The following is a 19,369-nucleotide window of genomic DNA, read 5'->3' on the forward strand; positions in this document are numbered from 1 at the left end:
GAGGAGCAGCATTAGAGCCAAAATGGGAGCAAACAGGTGGAGAAGCAGTTCTGTAAAATGAAATTGTACTGAGTGAAAAACCTGAATGTTACCAACACTCTAGTACCCTTTCAGAGTTTTCATAGGCAGGAGAACAAAGAAGTAGTATCCAGGCAGAGGGAGATGCGTGCGTGCGTGTGTGTGTGTGTGTACGCCCACACACATGTATGTGTAGATACATATTTTTTAAAAGGCAATGTTGCTGGCAAATACAACCATTTAAGTCACAACAATAAACTAATCTTGAGCACTTCCCCTGGAGTATTGGGCGCAAACTGGCTTTTCTTTCTTCCTTTCATTTGCAGCATACAGCTGTTTTTTGAAGTGCTGAACAGCGTGGTGGGTTCAACAGTAATAACTGTTCTCAGAATTCCAAAACGTTCAGCTTCCCCACAAGAGCATGCATTAACCATAGGCGTTTTTTGCCATACCTTTTTCCTCCCCTGGGCAGGTGGTGTACATCATTTTTTCAAGACTCCAGTGCTACAAAGCAAATGATCATATTTAGTAGTCTTTGTAAACAAAATCTCTCATGTGGAATTGAATTGATTTTATCTCATTGCAATGTGAGAGTGCTCACATCACCCCATCTGCCAAGCAGGTGTTGCAGCACCAAACAAAGATGTGAAAGCATCAGTCACAGCACTGTTAACAACTGTTCAATGCTCGGGCAGTTTTCAGACCACGTTCTCCAAAAAACCTGAAATAATTTCCCACCAACAGAGTTCCAGTAGAAGGAAACAGCCCCACTGGTAAGTGTCAGGGATCACCACCCTCCATTTCTTAACCTCTTCAGTCAACCTTAAATTACAACATTACAGAATTATTTTGTGTAGCCCTTAGGAGCTCTGTGTTATCTTCCTTTCTGCAGATGAGTTGCGTGAACAAAACAGAACTGAATAATTAGAATTTACAGCACACAGCACCATAAGCATCTTAATAAAAATATCCCATATACTGTTTGCAAACATGATCCTGCAAACTTGCGTGAAAACTCTTCCTTAAATTTGCTTTGTAGACTAAAGAATGCAGAGCTTGATGGAACTGGTGGTCAGTGGGTCCGTGTAAATGGGAGAGAAGATACTAGTTTGCAAAGTATATCTGTGTAAAAAGTATTTTTATATAGGACAACACTGAATACAGCTATATAGAGAAGGATCTTAGTCTCACTTACTTTTCCTATATAATCAGAGAAACAACAGGCACAGCCAGAGGGCGATTCCAGATCACCTAATTAGAGTGCTGGTCTAAATAAGCCTTTAGAGATGCTGTCTGTAGGTCACACTGTACTTCAAGTTAATTTTTGCGAATGCCTCCTGTGACCTTTCAGTGGAATTTTATTTCCTGGTTTTGCTACTTTTTCCATTTGAAAATGCAGGTTTCTCATAGACCCAACACAAACTCCAAACAGTCCTGGTTTGCCATGTGCTGTAAGGATCAAAAGCAGTTTTTATCAACCAAAACTACAGCCCAGTGGAGAAAGCAGATTTCAAAAATTTATCTAAGAGCAAATATTACTTAATGTCATTACAGACTGTACTAAATAAATGTCTTTTGTACTTGCCGCTGAATTTCTGAAAAAAATGTCTATGTGTGTCTAATACTAGATTTCATTATCATACCTGGGGAACAATCTTAAAAAACACTGTTCTTGCACAGTGACATAGAAGATACCAAATTTGGTCACTCTACCTGTACCCTGAGTGCATAATTTTAAGGTTGAAAGAGGTTGATGTAAATCACTGAAGTTAAGAGTATTTAAATTATCTTAAATGCTGTCAGAGCGATACATAAGCAAGCACTAAGATTACTCACTCGACGTATGGGCTTTGCCAAAATCAAGGTCTCAATGGCAGGAAGTAGAAAATATTACTCCCTTGTCAACTTTGATTACACAACAAAGAAAATAATGAAACATAGCATATGTTGTCTGGTAAATTTTAGAAACGACAGCTTTCAGCACTCCCTGCTTTAATTTTGTGCTCAAATATATCTCAACTGTGGATGTTCAGCAAGCTGCTTCTTCCTTTAATACTACTCTCCTGTCACAACATTTCTAAGAGGAGAATGTAGGTATCACACTCTTTTAGTGAGTAAAGGTGTTAGAAGTTACAGCACCTACAATCACAAATATAACAAAAAAATATGCCATTTAATAAACTTAGGTTGTTATTTTTCTCCATATGTACAAATGAAGTATTTTTAACCACGTCTGAAAAATGCCTTGAAGACTTTTTAATTAAAAGAAGCTGGAGACTGCAGGGAATTTCCTTGTATTTTTTGTATCTGTTACCTAGTGATTCTCTCTTGGATGCAAAATCTCTCACCTAGATAGACCTACTCTTCTCACTCTGAACCGAAAATTCTTTTCTCAACTTTGCTGGTGAAAACCCAACTATTAATTTAGGTTTTATTCAACAGAGCTCTTAAACAAGTTCAGACATTAGCTTAAATGTCCTAGTTCATTAGGGCCATTAAGAAACATTTATTACTACATTGTGTTAAGTAATGTAAGCAATTTCAGTATGTCGGTGATGTTCCTCAGGACAAAAAGTCTTTAAGAGATTGTCCATAGCTCAACAAAAATACCCATACTTTTCAGGTCACAGAAAAAGGTCTTTAACATCCATAGAAAATTATACTGGAATGAGACATGTAAGAAGTATGTCTTCTATTACATAAACTGCTTAATTTAAGAACTAATTTATTACTTACGTTTATCAAAGACTTGTGACACGCAGACCCAATTTTTGGCTAGACCGGTATCCAGATTCTTTATTTTCCCAACAAAACTACGAGCAAACTTATTTATATCAGCACTGTAAAACTCTTCAAGGCTGGCTATGCATTCCACGTAGCAGAGCTGAGTGACTCCGGCAGCTCTCGCAGATGAGAACGTCAGGTCAGCTCCTTCACAGTTCCTGCACACAGGTTTGCTCTGTCCTTAACTTCTGCATGAGGAGGAGGCAGAGCTTTGACAACTGAGGCTAAACTTTCAGAAGTTATACAAATGCACTTTCAGAAATGTGTTTGCATTTAAATTATAAACGGAATTGATCGTCACTGAAATCACTTTCTCAAGGACAATACTTGTTATAATGCATTTAAAGGAAAAGCAAGCGAGGAGGATTTCTTAGATGTGCAGCTTCCAAGTATGGTTTAACTTTGCATAGTAGTAATACATATTTACAAGTGCCAGATTTTCAATTTATAAATATTTATCATAAGGACATGGTTTTATCTTTAATTAGACCAACTGTTAAGGACACTTCTAATGTGAGAAATGTAATTCAGTATTTCGTGCCAGATGTAGCCTCTACAGCTAGTCTTTTATCTCTGCTTGTAATGAGCGGATACTTAAACCACAAACATTATGTAATATGTGATTAGAAGAGAATAACTACAGAAGATCTGGACTCTGAAGTTAAAATAATAATTTTCTGAAGTTGCTCACCTCATTTTGAAGCACCTCTGCAATATCACCATCCTTCAGGCATTGGATTAATTCCTACACATACCCATATTAGTTTCTTTATTCATGAAAAGACCTGAGTTACCAGATTCTCCTTCCTTTCCTGTCTGTCTCTAACCAGGTGAGTTACGGCTCTGTGTTTGACACTTCTACAAAAAGTATAAACATGAAAACTGGGATAGTTCCAGGTCTGATCCTGGGTTATCGACAACTGAAATATGATGCCCATCTAAAAACATTCACATTGCCAAACATAGGAACTGCTAAAACATGCACGTTATACTGAAAATTTTCATAATTACACAACAAACTTCGGAGTGATTGGAAACTCTGAATCAGAGTGAGAGAGCAGAAGGAAGGAAGGACTGCTGACAGGTCGGGGGAAGAAAAGTAGCAGCCCGGTGGAGTCATTAAAAAGGCAGACTTAGTTCTTTTTCCAGAATAAATAGTTAAACTAAATTTCTGAATTAAGTGCTGTAAGGGGTTAGCAGCCTTAAACTGCAAGTCACAATTTAAAATAACACACCACAAATGCAAAGTAGATGGGAATTTCGTTAGCAATTTTCCGTGTTTCAATCCTCCAAGAATGTATGAAGTGAACGGGGGGAAAACCAATTTCATGTCTAATGATATGCTGAGATTGATTATTCTTTGGCAAAGCAGAAGAGTCAGAAAATAAGTGGTGTCATTGTGTATCTGTGCATCTCTCCTGCCATGCTAACTGCCTGTTTGCAATCCACTGATAGCATTTTGGGGTCTTACAAAGACTGTTCCTCAATTGAATAATAAAATGGGAATGGAACGCACCCGTTACTAAGGGAACTCTGAGCCAACTTTTGATGCAGCTAATTTTTCTCAGCAGTCTGAGTTACACTGAACTGGCTTGCTCTCTGTATTCATTTAATTAGCAAAATGTTTGATTATTGGATAGCGAATATTACCTGTTGCTCATTTACTTATGGTATAAGACAGCGAGCAAAAGATCAATGTTTTAGCATATTCATGAAGGAACCAAACACATCATTTTGGGAGGATTTTATGGATGGGAATGATGGAGAGATGGTACAAATGGGATGTTGGCCCAGAAAGGAGTTTGGAAATTTCTTCTACGGAGTTATCTTGTATTGCTGGGTTCCCATTCTCTCTTCCTTTATCATTTGAAGCCTATCCAAATTTTGGCTAAGCCTCTGGATACACATTAGAACAATCAGTCTGAAACATCCCTCTGAGAAACACCATAATGTAACAATGATAAATATTACAATGATAACATTTTGCATAATCTCTTTTACCTCTTGGTTAATTATATTCCCAGTACTGCATTACCAAATGTTAGTAATCTGGGTAACAGAAAGCTCTAGAACAGAACTGCTTTGGTTTCCACATCAATGCCTATCTACTGGGATACACCTGTATGGCCCTGCCCTACGAACCAGTGAACTAGGGATGTGGCTTTAGCCATCAGTACGTAAGCGGTCATTTACCTGCCCACCTTCCCAGTAGCAATACTTTCCACTAGATTAACACTAGCACAAAAATTAAAAAAGATATTTTGCGGTATTCTCAGCCTGCCTCCTTATAGGAAAAAAACAAACAATCCCACTTGTAAATCTCCAATCTACAAATATGTCGGTCCCCTGGAGAGCCCTCAGATAGCTGTGAATTTTGGCCCCACTGATTGGAAACAGTAGGAAGTTCAGAGCTTGGAAATTAGGCTGGTTTTGGATGAGTCCAGGTTTAACAATTACATGGTAAATTAGGAACAGTATCATAAACAATTTGCATTGTTCAGTAATCCAGATAAAGTGCTCTCTTACAGATAGAGAAAATGACACTGCGATGCAGCGATGACAGGCTGGCAGGAAATTTTGAGGGACTGGCACACCCCAGGAACATGAAGGCAATTAACAGGAAACAATGGGAACAGCACGGAGGAGTCGCTTCGAACTGTGTCTGTCTCCAGGGCATTCAAGTATCATCAAAGCCAAGGGATTTGGTACAATATACTTGTTTAGTGCATGTTCCACCTGCCCTTCATCCCAGAAATGGCCCTATGAGTAATGGATATGCAAAGGACTGATCTTAGCAGAGCAGGACTCTTTTTAACACTGAATAAATCTGGAGTGCATTACACTCTTGGTTTAAAATTGGCTCAGTGTGGGAGAAAACAACCTCCAAGGTAATTCGGAATGCTGTTTCCATGTTTTATGTAAAACAAATTCTGTCTTTTTGTCCTATGGTAATACCTGATCATCCACTCCTTAGGCAGGAATAACTCATCGTCTTACATCTATCAATACTTGCAAAATGCAATCCTTGCTATTTATTTTAAAGAGTTTTTAACTTCCTGGTTTTTTACATTTCATTTAAACTTTGGTTTTCTTTGGTACTTTTTACAGGTGATTACATTTAGTTGATAATTTTGACCTGCAGGGAACAATGAGGTTTATGAGCAGTATCTAACATTCCTTGAGAACAGTACCATTTGAACTAAAAGTATTTTCTCTGGCAGAATAGCCATTAACAATTGTAAACAAAAATTCAAAAATAAGAAAATTTGAGAAAATACCTGCTTTATGAAACTTTTCCATTATCTCTTGACGAACTGATTTTTCCAAGTTGAAATAATCATGGTCTTCATCAGGTTTTCTCAGAAACAGAGGGATGTGTTGAAATACTATTATATGCTTGCATTTATGTTTTTCAGCGACAGCCAGTTGCTCATTGAGCCACGTGTCCTGGGCTTGCTTTAACTCGGGGCATTCGGAAGAATCAAAGTATAACTGAGAATTCAGCACCAGAAAGAGAACGCCTCCAACCCAGAAGCTGAAGTAGTCATCTCCCCAGTTCTTGCAATAATTATCTATTGTTTCTCTTGTTGGAGTATTGCCAATATCGTGATTTCCACTGACAAATACCAATGGGATGTCCTGGTCAGTGTTCTTCAGAACATTCTTTAAATCTCGCTCTTGGTCCTTTCTCCATTGAGTTCCTACAGAAAAAACAAACACATTTTAGCGTTTACGCTATCTTTTCCTACCCTCGCTGTTAGCTGTTGTTTATGGAACTATGCATAGTAAGAAAATATTTTACGTTGTGTGATCGTGATAATATGCAGGGATCTAGAAAATACATCTTCACTTTAATGTGTCCACTGAACCCTTTCCCTCCCTTATGAAGCACTCAGTCATTTTCAATAACTTGCCTTAAGAAAGGCTCTGGACAGGAACCAAGAAAGAGCACAGCCGTAGGTGATGTAACGGGCAGTGTTTTCACCAAAAGCTTTAGCAGCTGGTTCTTTTCATCCAGAGACTGATGATGTGGTGAAAAAATGCAGCAGCCTTGGATGTTGTAACAACTTTACACAAGGGTAAAAAACAGGTCAACCTCTGTTTTCTAGTTTATGGCTGTGCAAAGGAATTAAGGTCGTGGTTTTTTTTTTTTTCATTACAAGAACTACTTTAACAGCAAAAATATAATTAGTATCTTGTGGCGACTTGTTTATATGATGAGTCTGTTTTAATAATAAGCACGGCATTAATTTCAAAGAAAGGTAATTGTGTACTCTGCTAGATTTCCCTGCACTTCTGTTTTTATATTAATATGCAAACCCAGTTACTTTTCTAGTTGTCAGAAATTGGTCCTTGTTTAGGAAGATTAATTTACAATCACCGAAAAAAATTTAGAAAGTGTTTTCTTAAAAAAGCAGTTATTTTATTATAATGATGACAGTTTTTTTTTAAGTTTTCTAAAGAGTAACTGTTGATCAGAGGCCATTGACGTGTTTATTATTCATTAATTAAATGGAACATTTATAAATTGTATTTTGTCCTGCAATACATAACATATATCTAACATGGGCCCATTTCACAAATAACAATTGCATTTTTTAACCAAGAAGTTGTAACAGGATTTTTACAAGAACTCGAAAATCAGATTGATAACATACAGTTCCATACAGGTCTATGCAAATCAATCATCATGTATTTTTAAATTGTGTTCTATTTTTGTAACTACACATACATATAATACATACAAATGTATTAGAGGGGCTTCTGTAATGTAACTGAGATAAATAAAAGATCTTTTTCTCTGTGTTTCTTCAAAATATTTGTGATCAATATGTTGACAAACACTGACCCTTAGCAACTATTATTAGCAGAGATTTCCGTTCCTTTTCTGTACCCTATAGATACAGGCCCAAGTACCACCTTATTGCTGTTACTAGAGTCCTACTGCTTTAGAAAAACACGGGGAAAAAACCATATTCATATTATGCCCAAATTATGTCTAAATGTAAAGACGGGGAGATTTGATATGTGGCACATGGAGTCAAAATCCACAACTCTCTTGTATTTAACTGCTGTACAGGGTAGAAAGTTATTGTAGCAAAATCTTTGAGTAACTTGAGAAATGCGGGGCATACGGTACCCAGTGTGGTCTAGAAAGTAGTGGGCAGTTTGTGGGGTACCAGGACTGCGGTCAGTTTAGGCCGTCCTTCCAGTTATGGAAAACATCCTTATTAATACTAGAAAAAACAGGGCAAATGACACCTCAGGTTACTTGGAGGAGCTGGATTTTAAAAAATAAAACCAAAAATGTAAATGAACCTGGCATACTGTTGCCCGTGGGGTAGGGAATCTAGCTGAGAAAGTTGCTTCTGCCACTCCCCACCTTCCTGTGCAAAGAGTTGGAAATTTCAAGCTATAAATATGAAAATGTACCGGGGAGCAGGGGGGGGAAGGCTCTGTTAAGATATATGTAAACACATTACACCATGTTAATCTCCATGCTATCACTTTGGGAAATTTAGCTAACAGTTTCAGAGTATAAAGACATTTATGCATAAGTTACAGAAATAATTTGTAGAATTATGTATACCTCTTCCCAGTGGTGAAATTCAAGCTCTAGAGACTAACACTTAGATTAGATTTGTCGACAGCAGGGCACTGGTTCCCTCATTTAATGCAATATTATTTCTATAGCAACAGAGAGACATATTCAGTGTTTTACTGCAGAAAACAGATCGCTCAAAACGGAAAACAAGGTCTCTGCCCAATGAGTCTAGGAAATTGTACTAAGTAAAGATTATTTTAGGACAATTGTATCTTGGCTTGACCTTTTCCTGGTAGAAGGTCAAAGCAACTTCAAAAGCAGAGAAGCCCATGGAGATAAAGCTGGGAAGAGGCAGGGTAATGTCTGTACCCTGGGTGCAGCGCTGGAGAGGAAGGGCTGGGGCTCACAGCAGCACCAACGAGCCACACCACCATGCAGTGTCCCCTGAGGGCACCTCCCTCTGAATTTACAAGTGAGGTAAGTAATACATTAAGAAGATAAAGGAGAGGAGAGGAGAGAAAGTGATAAAGAAAAGAAGGAAACCAGAAAAGAAAACTACAGTGGTCCCTGTAAATAGCCTCTTGAAATCTCTACCAGGCACAGAGCTAGCTATAATATTTAATTACTGCAACTATGAAGAACATTTTTACTTGATGACACGTATTTCTTTAGCTTAGAGAGAGGTTTGTTGTAGACGAATAGGAAAAAAATACAATGCCAAGAGGCAATGTAAAAAAATAATTTGGGAAGTGTCAAGGTAGATGTAACTGAAATCAATTTCTGTTGTGTTTATCCTGGCATCATGTGCAGTGACATTTTTAAATCCCAGGCTACAATAGTCTGTCTTTATGTTAGGTTCTGTAAATACAGTCTTGCCCTGAGATAAATGACTTCACAAATTAATAGCCCATAAAGGGCAGTTTGGCTTTTATGAAAAACATGGAAGTGAGAACTGTTACTAGTGCCGTTGCCTACAATTTTCCGCAGTTTTCCAGTCTATCATTTTTGAAAGCTGAGCGATGTGAACAGGAGCATAAAGGCGCAATGTCAACGTCTCTGTTGTGGTACATCTTTCTGTTCTTTAGGAAAATAGTGATACAATACACACTTCCCATATTCTTTGCTGCGTTGCTTAAAGGAGTCAAGAGAACCTGCCTTCACTCACTGAAAGAGCAGATTTCAAGAAAGAAATTTCTCAGCGTTTTTGCTGAAGCTGGCTTCAGTCAGCAAAAGTAGAATTTGCAGATTATTCTACCAAAGAAATAATCCTTTAGCTACTAATCCACAGTTAGGGTTTACTCTGGTATTCCACAAAATACAGCACCTCTATAACAAAATGTTGGGTTTGGGTGTTTTAATGCACTAGCTATGGGAACAACTTGAAGCTCTGTTTACCCCCGAACCAAATTTCTGTAATGAATGTTGCTTGCCATTTTTGTATCTGAGGCAACTCTTCACTCACAATAACCTACACCAACGCTGTAACTTTCTCCCCCAAAGTAATGCAAATGAAAAATCAGCAATCAATTAACAATAGCACCCATTTTTCTACTGATACATATTAGGAGAGGGAAAGGAGTGGGTTATAATGGTATTGTTAGGCGGTATCCCCAGGTGTTTCTGTGTTGGTGTAAGGAGAAGAATTCCAAATACACCCTTCCCCCAAGACAGGAGAAGCCTCCAGCCCCTGCGAGGGGCCCTGGGTGTGGCGGGAACAGCGAGGGTGCTGGCCTGGATCTACAATTCATGTCATTTTCCAAGGGATGGAAGTTCTAGTGAAGTAATCCGACTTTTTTTAACGATCAAAGCTATTGGTCATAAATTCACAGAGAAAAAGACAGTCAGAGGTCAATTACTCAATATTACCTGATGACGCTGCATTTCAGAGAACTTTCTGCTCTCCAAAGATCACCTGGGAAGTCACTCTGGGGGATCCGGCTGGCACAAGCTGACTCTGCCGCAGGGCAGAACTGCTGCAGCTCAACCTGTGATACTGACGCTGCTGCTGTTTCTGAACCTGCTTTTGGAGGTGGGTTTTCTCCGGAGCCAGACCAGCACCTCTTGTTTACCTGTTCTGCAAATCCTGACCCAGACAGTACTGTGTCACGCTTTGCTACAGGAAGGGCTAGGGATGTAAAAAAATCTGTGGACCTAACATCTGACTTCAAAAGTTTGGCAGGGGGGCCTCAACTGAGCCAGAGAACAAACATATTTACATCCCCAGTGATGCTCTGCACTCGGTTACAGTGGTCTCTGTCTCTGCAACATCTTTCCTCGCCTTGGGCTGAGAGGCAGCACAGGCACTTTGAGGATGAAGCTAACCAAGATGCCCTCAGCCAACTTAACATGTAAAAATACAGCACAATCATTTCCTGGATTTCTAAATTACTTGGTCTCGGTATTTCAATAGATCTTAAAGCATCCCAAACTTTAGAGAAAGTTGTGAACACATCCTTTTTAAGGGAAAGCACAAATTTTCAGTTGGAAAAAGAAGAAAGTTAAAAAGAACGTTGTTTACTATGAGCTTTTATGTGAGCAACACTCTTGAAAAGACCTGATATGACAACTGCAATCTGCCTAACATTTACCCCAAGAGAATGATTATCAAAGAACACGTAAGAGCTAAATTGTAGATTAAAACACTATACAAAATATCAAATAGAAATAGTAACTAAATCTCATAAAAGCAAAATAAAAATGTCAAAACACCACTGGTAAAAATGGAATGTATAAAAACATTGGGCCCATTCCGTCTGTAATTTATTATGGTATCAGGAAAATTACTCTGACATCAAAAGACAAGTAACTCTTGTTGGAAGCAACCAATGATTGTTACAAACAGATAAAAGACAGATTTGTGTGTTTTCCTGGGCCCTATAGTGCATCACAATTGCTTTAACCAAAGGGTCTAATTATTTTGGGCACTTCACTGTTCTTGAGATGTTTGTCTTTCTTGCTTTTCATGACTGTCTGCAGTTGCTCTACTCCTTTTGCATGCCACTTAGAGGACCTTCCCTAGTAGTATTCCCTAACTTTCTAGAGAAGAGAAGAGTCCAAGGCTATATTCACAGCATGCTCCTTTTGTAAGTATGTCCACGGAAACAAATTCAACGGCTACCTCTACTCTCCTGTGGGCAAGATGTCTCCTCCTGTTCAAAACAGGATTGCCTTTCATCTCTGCTGTTGTTTTGGATACCTGGCTGCTGGCTCCAGCTTAACAGGGCTACAACTAAGCTCCTACATCATCCTTCTCAGCATCTCCGCTGGCCCCCTACCCAGTGACAGCCCCATCGCTGCGCCTGTCCCTTGGAGAACAGCCCAGGCCCCAAATCAATAGTTTCATCAAGATCAGACTGTATCTTACAGGCTACTTCTGCAATTACAACTTTACCACATCTAATTTTTACACACTACCATGAATAGAAGTTTAACTGAGCTCTAATCTTGTCACTTCTCAAATACTGATGCAGAGTTTTCTCTGATCTTTGCAAACGCAGCCCAGCATCCCTTCAGAGCACTAATGCAGGAAGATCTTTCCCACCCCAAAGCTCCAACACTATCCTTCGCCATGCTGCCTTCTTTCCTGACCTTCCCCATCTCACCAATACAGGCGACTCCACTGTCATGGCCAAACTCTTACCCTCTTTCATTTGTTTACATGTTACCATCCCACAAAAGAAGTGATTCTCTCATTGTCTGTGAATAGTTATCAAAAAAACACCTTGCTCTCTACTTCACATTCATTTTTCCTAGGATACTACAAAAATGTGATAATACAGAGGCGCTGGCATAGAAAGGAAAGATCTACCCGGCCATCCAGTTCAGTCTTACTGGTGCTCTTGTTAGTCTGTCCTCCTCATAGTTCCTTGTTTTAAATTTAAAGTTTCCCCTCTAGCATCTGCCATAATGAAGTCACGCAAGACACTGTGTCATTCCAAATTATTACATGCGAGAATAAGCTGATCAATTTTAATAAATCCATTATGGTCATGTTCTGAAATAGGTTTTTCTGGCTTAATCTGTGCTGTAATAGCTAAAATCTCTCTCTCTTCTTTAGAAATGTACATTTCTAATAGTCAAATTGCCTGAAAACAATTTTATGATGTACAAAAAAATTTATTACACAGTTAAAAATAATGTAAATATGACTATATTAACTACTGGACAAATTGACTACTCAGTCTAACTTATAAAGAACCTCATTTCATTAGTTCCACTGAAAAGCAAGAACTGAAGTACTCATTTGTCTACAGCTGTAAGCAACTGACTTTTTCAGTACATTAGAAACAAGTAATAATCTGTTCTGAGACACAAAAAGTTATCACACGAAAGAATTTCCCTGCATGAAAACACAAATTAAATTTATTTTATAACTTCGGGCATTGAAATAAGAAGAAAATTTAACTCCAGTTTTAGCTAATATTTAACAATTATTGCATTACAGCAATGACAAAACCTAAAACATGAACAAGGAAGCCTACTGGGGGATCAACTGCTCCTAGAGTTTCAGTGCGTGACACTGAATATAACGACTGCAAATGCCAATATTTTTCTGGGAGCCAGCCCCACAGGTGCCCACTTAACCTGATTTGTGGCATTTACTGTTCCACCTTCCCTTGTGAAAATAAGTATTGTGCTTCACTTAAGCACAGCTCCGCTCTTCTCACCCTTAGTCATCTCCTGGCTGTGCAGAGCTGTCACATCAAGCAGAGGCCATCACTGCCTTTGGGTCTGTTCTGATGAAATCATCACAAGCAGGAAAAAATACCACAAAGTTACAGGAGTTACAACAACAAACTTAATAACAACGAGCTGAAGGTACAAAAGTCTTGTTTCCAGTATCCGTTTGTTTTTAAGAGATAGAGCAAGATTTTTATCTTTCACACTTTCTTCAAATGACTACCAGTGAAAATTTTACAGCTTTTTGAGGCCTTCATCACATTTACAGTTTCATACCAAGTAGTCACAGCATGACTAATAACTCTTTAAACACCAGTCCCTGAACTTCGATGAAATTGTCCTGTTAAACCAAGAAACGTTTGCAGTAAGTGGGTACAATTACTTAAAAAGACATGTACTTTCCCTGATGTCTAAGGCAGATGCCCTTACAAACACATCTTTGCTCTCAGAACAAATGCAGAATGAAAAGGCAGTTAGTATCGGCCAGAGTCAATGGTTCAGACAAACCACTTCTTTCCTAGAATACGCCCTCTTAGCCCAAATAATCTTTTGCAGTTTGTGTCTTTGTTTCCCACTCGTTGGCTACGGGGTGTTCAGAGAAGAGCTTACAACGCAAAGAGGTGATGCGCCATGGTCAGAGCAGTGACGCAGCTCACTCAGGGCCGCAGACAGGGACTGGATGCTCCAGCCCAGTTCCTCCCCATTACAGTCATATCACCCTCCGTGGGCTACGTCAGAGCTGGCAGTTAGGAAAAGACTTGGTACAGCTTGATCAATTGAGTCAGAATTATGTGGTCTAGATCTTACTTCCAAGGAAGAAGAAGAAAATCCTTTACGATTAAGAGAGATGGAAAAGCCTGGAAATGTGTCTTTAAAACTAGAAAGACAGTTCTAATTACCTCGTCTGACCATACCTACATAATCCAAAGCACTGACTTCGTGCAAGTTGCTCTTTACAAACAGTAAATCTAATTCCAAGAAAACAAAGGAGGCAACAAAGATTCTAACACAGTGATATATTTACTGTACAATGTGCCAAATAAATAACTCACTGTGGATGTCTGCTCCATGTATACATTTTCAAACATTTATAGACAGGAGCTGAATTGCTAAAGCTGAGAATACGATAAGCTAAATTAAAACTTTCTGGGCTGAGACAGAAGCAAGAAAATAAATTATAACGGGACTTTGAGAGTAAGTTTTTACTAGAACATGGAGAAAAATCTAACTATGCTTTCATAAATATTTATATTTTTATATATATATAAAATCTAGTACTAGGTTTTCACTATTAGTGCTGAATCTAGGTACTTGTACTGATACTTGTATCATAAAAGTATATTATTTGAGACAATCATGTAATTAATTACATCTCAAAGATTTTCATATATAGACAATTACTGTCCTAAAGATTATAGTCTAAAATACAAATAAGTATATACTTGCTGAAGATTAAATATTTACTTCTGACAGCCCAATGGTTTTTTTGTAGTACGAGACCACAATGTATTGTCGAACATGGAGAATCTCTCATGCATCCCTACTCTTGGGCTGATTAGAGCAAATTAAATTTCACACTAAGCAGTTTGAAGGCTTTGAATGCTCCATTAGGTTTTACTAGAATCAGATAATTACTACTAAATGTTTACGCAACCATAGTGACATTTCTTGAAATAGGTATTATTAGATGTTTGACAAATAACATGCTACATATCCAAATTCTTAGACATTATTAATTAACATTAGCATAAGAATTTGGAGAAGAAAATAGCCAAGAATCCTCTTGGTTTGGCTATTAAGTTTTTGATAGGTTGCAACAGCAAAAGGAACGGATGCAGTTAACTTCTTTAGATTAAGCTGCCTTATTGTCAGGGAATTAGGTCAAACTTAAACACTGGTCATGTTTTTTCAGGTGACAGTACAAAAAAAAGCCCCACTGATCAGTCAGTAATATATTTATAAAAAAAAATTACCTTGTATTCAACAAATAAAACCTATATACCTATTCAGTACAAGCATTTCAAAGCCACTGCTTCTACCTTGCACTTAAAAAGTCAATCTGTGCCTTTTCTACTTTGTGCTCTACTATAAATCTCCACTGACAAAGATTCAGGAATTGGGATTTAGCTGACAATTTTGCTGAACCTGCATATGACAATAGAATACAGCTGCCTCCTACCCAGCTGTGCCAGCCTGATGGGAGTTAAAAAAAATGACACAAACTTGCTTTTGTTAGTAAACCAAGCAGCCACTTCAAATGGCAAAAAAAGAGCAAATATAGTAAAGGTGACACGCTTACAGTCATATGGAACCATGTTTTAAGACACCATTTTTTAACCTGCCTATATGCTTGTTATATGGACAAATCAAACATGAGAATTCGTGCTCCATGCCTTCTATATGAGAAAGGAAATTTTTAAAAGAACCATTATATTTTTAGTTAAAATTAAAACTTTGCAAAATACCTCCTTAAATACATGCTTCCCTTAAGGACTAGCAGCGCAGCTTAATTTTTACCTGGCAAGTTTTGTCTTTTTTTTTAAATTTATGTTCCTTTGTTTTAGCAAAATAGGTTATTTAACAGTAGTTTAACAGCAATAATAAAAGCAGTTCACAGCCAGATTTACTGTGGTAAAATCACTTTTTGGGAAAAATATTAAACATTATCAGGCAGTTTTTTCCTTTGTAGAATGCCTTACTAATTTGCTGTATATAACATTAAGAATTTGTATGGGACGACATTTCTCAGTAATTTATTCAGTTCACAAATGTATAAATGGCAGCTTGTGCATTTGCATGCAGATTTCAGCATTACATTCATATCACATCTTGTGTGCAAAACCCACCAGCAGCAAATCTCCAAATCTCGCAACAACTCAGTTATTGAAATGTGAACAAGCTAGTTCATATCTGACGTAATAAAGTACAAGTACAGCAGTCTGCCTCCTAGAAAGGACATCAATCAGGCTGAATCAACTGCAAAACAACTGCAAATTTACAAGTCTGTACATTAAACGTATGTGAAATACTTCCTAAGGAGGAAAAACATACACATGCAAATGACTGTGGACTTTATTATATATAATACATATAATAAGAGTTGTGAAACTCAGTATTATCCCAACGTTCCCTTTTAGTGGATCCAAAACCGAAAGACAGGTAGGACTTCCCAGGAGATACCAGCTCTTGCTGAAATCAACTATTCACTGACTTTTCCTGGTCAAGCCCAACACTGTTAAGTAAGAGAATTTAGGATATTCACAATAGATTTTAAACAATAATGCTTTCACTAGGAGCATTTGCTGTGGTATGTGCCTTCCCCTTGACTTAGAAAACTGAACAAGTTGAAGAGTTTTCTTAGAGTTACCCTTTAAGACCGGTGTTTGGAATTATATGCTGCAGCCTATGCTTTAAGATTTAGCACATAAGAAAACTACACTTTTGGAGGAAGTCACATTAATGTACTCAATATTTAACAGAAACGAGATAGAAATATTCTGGATTTTGGCAGTTGCACATCAAATTTGGGCACAGGGAAGAAGCTCAGGATAATCGAGTTAGTAATTCTCTCAGGAGAGAGGATGCCTTCAAATGTTACAGTGATTATAAACAGAAATGAAGCCATACCGCTGTCCGGACACCAGAACCATCAGCTCTGATGTTCCTCAGCTCTGAAGCTGTCTATTCCGAACGTAAATAACTTCACTCTCTAACAGTGTACGTGTCAGAGCTTATAAGAGGTACTGACTGTATAAAAACCAGTATGCCCAGCTCGTCTTGTATCCTGATCATCAAATTGTCAAGCAGAAGTCAAACGGAGAAGTGCTGATTTGAAAATCATGTCCCTTAATTGCTGCCTAAATATAAACTCAGAATACCAATATTTGGCACCTGCTTTTAAAAATCTTTGTGCATATCATTGCCTGTATTATTTTATGAAAAAAAAAGCATTTGCATGGAAGACAGGATAGGGTACATAATTTTGAGGAGGCACATAGCCAACAGTTTTGCTTTTCACATGAAGCACATAGTGGTGCCCAAAATTGTAATTAGTTGAATTGAGCTGATATGCTTTATTGAGACTTTATGGAGGAGTTAGCGTTAGCGAAACGCGCAGAATTTGTGGGGGAAAACGCATGCACCAGAGATGCAGACACACACTGACGACTACATGCAGTCACAGGGAGTTGGCTGGCAGGTGAGAAGGTCCCAAAAGAGCTGGAGTCCCTGGAAGCAGCAGGCAGAGTGTGGGACAGCCACAGACGCCAGCCAGGCAGGCAGGGAGGGGCCCAGGACACTTGAAGCAGAGGAGAGCAGGCAAAGGGAGAGACATTGAAGCAGACAGGGCACTTGCATCTCTAGCAATCTCATAGTGATTCTGTGACAGTGACATTTCCCTCCCAAACTCATAATCTTGTCTTTTTAGAGGATACCAGCCTTTCTACATAGTCCGTTTTCACCACTACACATGGCACAGTGCTCAAGGGCACTGCTTTCCCCGGCTGCAGCAGCTGCCCTGCTCTGCTACTTGGCTGCTTTTTTCCCCATTATGCTTAAAGTAGTCTTTTTCCAGCTCTCGAGGCTGCACTGCCTCAGTGACCAGTAACAGACCATCAGTGAGCTGCTTATAGTTCGGGGACGTCTCTTTTCAGCTTGTCTCCCTATTGTCAAAGCCCTTCTTGTCACCCCATGCTCAGACTGTTCACAGTAGCAACACTCGCCTGGCCCCAAGCTGCAGTTCAGGCAGCAAGTTCCCATAACAAGCTGACAACAAGCCCAAAGGGCCAGGACTGCGGCACTGCCGAGTCAGCCCAAAGCACACTAGCCAGTGCCTACAGGCAGCAAAAGCAATACTCTTCTGACTGCGCTCCTGGGCAACAACGGCATTCACACCTATATGTGACCATTCTATAATTGCCCAGAATAATTAATATTCTCTTTAAAAATTCAGGAGGCCTTGAGCAACAGGAAAGTGTGAAATGGAATTGCAAAAGGATCAGGGGTTTGCCGTGGGTTTTAAATTGATACCGGTCAATCTACACCTGTAACTGGCTGTAATGTACCTATGGAACAGACTATGGAAAACTGTATTTATAGGTACCATCTCTCTGCAGGAGATCGGTACATGTCACAATTCACTTTCTCCACCAAGATCAGCAGACAGTTGTTCCCTCCTGTTGAGTGTCTAAGTTATATTACAAATAGAAGACTACGTATCTTCTACGTTGCCTCAGCATACAGATCTCTGTTGGATTAAACAGCAGTTGTTGCTACACTGCTACTCTTTTTAGCACATTTAAATTTTACAGACGGATATGGAAAAAAATTATGTAGCTGCCTCAACTACAATTTAGACATCCAGACTCTTAACAATCTCCTTTAGCTGCAGCCTAACCCCTTCCAGCTCCATAGCTGTGCCCCTGCTTCCTGTCTAGAAGTTCCTCTGGCACTTTTTGTTGTGCTCACAGCCTGAAACACACATTAGATGGCACAGTAAAAACATGAAAATATGTAACAGACACAATCCTGGAAGATCTTACAATCCAACTGTGGCTCAAGGAGAGCGAGAGACACAGAGAGCAAGCACACCAAGGAGCAGGAAGAAAACATTATCAAATATGACTGCAGCTCTGTAAAGCTGATTGAAGCAATTAATCAGATGTTTTAACTTGTTCCATTTACAAAAGAGACATTTATAAAGGCATGTACATTTTATCATGCTTTAAGGTACCAATATTCTGACCAACCCCATGTTGTTACCCTACCACAGAGAACTATCCAGGCTTTGGTTGACATTGGTGGGTTAAACAAAAACATTCAAAATGTTTAAAGATTTGAAATGTATTTCTTCATGTATGTGAATGGATGAACAGATGCAAAAATATATATGTTAGCACATAAAACAAGAACAATGTTTATTCTACCAGGCAGACAACTATTAAGTGTATATGACAAACCCGTCTAATGTCAAGGAAACATTTTTAATAACACAATGCAAGAAGTTAATGAGACCTTGTCTTTAGCCTGGATACAAAATTCATATTGCGAACATATAAATTCTACAAAGCTACTGTCCTTCCTTACAGACCCCTTTACGACAGCATTGCAACCACTTGCGATACCGCTGAGCATCTTGGAAGGACTGCAAGTGTTCCTTATATTCTGGGACAGAAGGAAAAGCCACTGTAAGAACAGTGCATATCAGTTAGATATAACACATTAAATGAAGTTTGTTCTTTTCTGTGCAACTACCCCCTGGAACCAGGTGTACCAGTTTGCCACTGATGGGGTCCGAAACAACACAGGACTCCAGCAAATGGGAAAACAGCTCCTTGCAGCCTC

General features: G+C 38.7%; 1 protein-coding gene across 1 annotated transcript in view; it reads right to left on the reverse strand.

The window, feature by feature from the left end:
- CPPED1 (calcineurin like phosphoesterase domain containing 1) overlaps window positions 1–19,369 on the reverse strand; it is a 49,879-nt gene that overhangs the window by 13,064 nt on the left and 17,446 nt on the right. The window contains exon 3 of the mRNA XM_074158530.1: window positions 6,081–6,503. Within this exon, the coding sequence (XP_074014631.1) occupies window positions 6,081–6,503 (423 nt within the window). The remainder of the gene's footprint in view (window positions 1–6,080; window positions 6,504–19,369) is intronic.

Source organism: Numenius arquata, chromosome 14 (genome assembly GCF_964106895.1).
Source record: "Numenius arquata chromosome 14, bNumArq3.hap1.1, whole genome shotgun sequence".
Classification (NCBI taxonomy): domain Eukaryota; kingdom Metazoa; phylum Chordata; class Aves; order Charadriiformes; family Scolopacidae; genus Numenius; species Numenius arquata.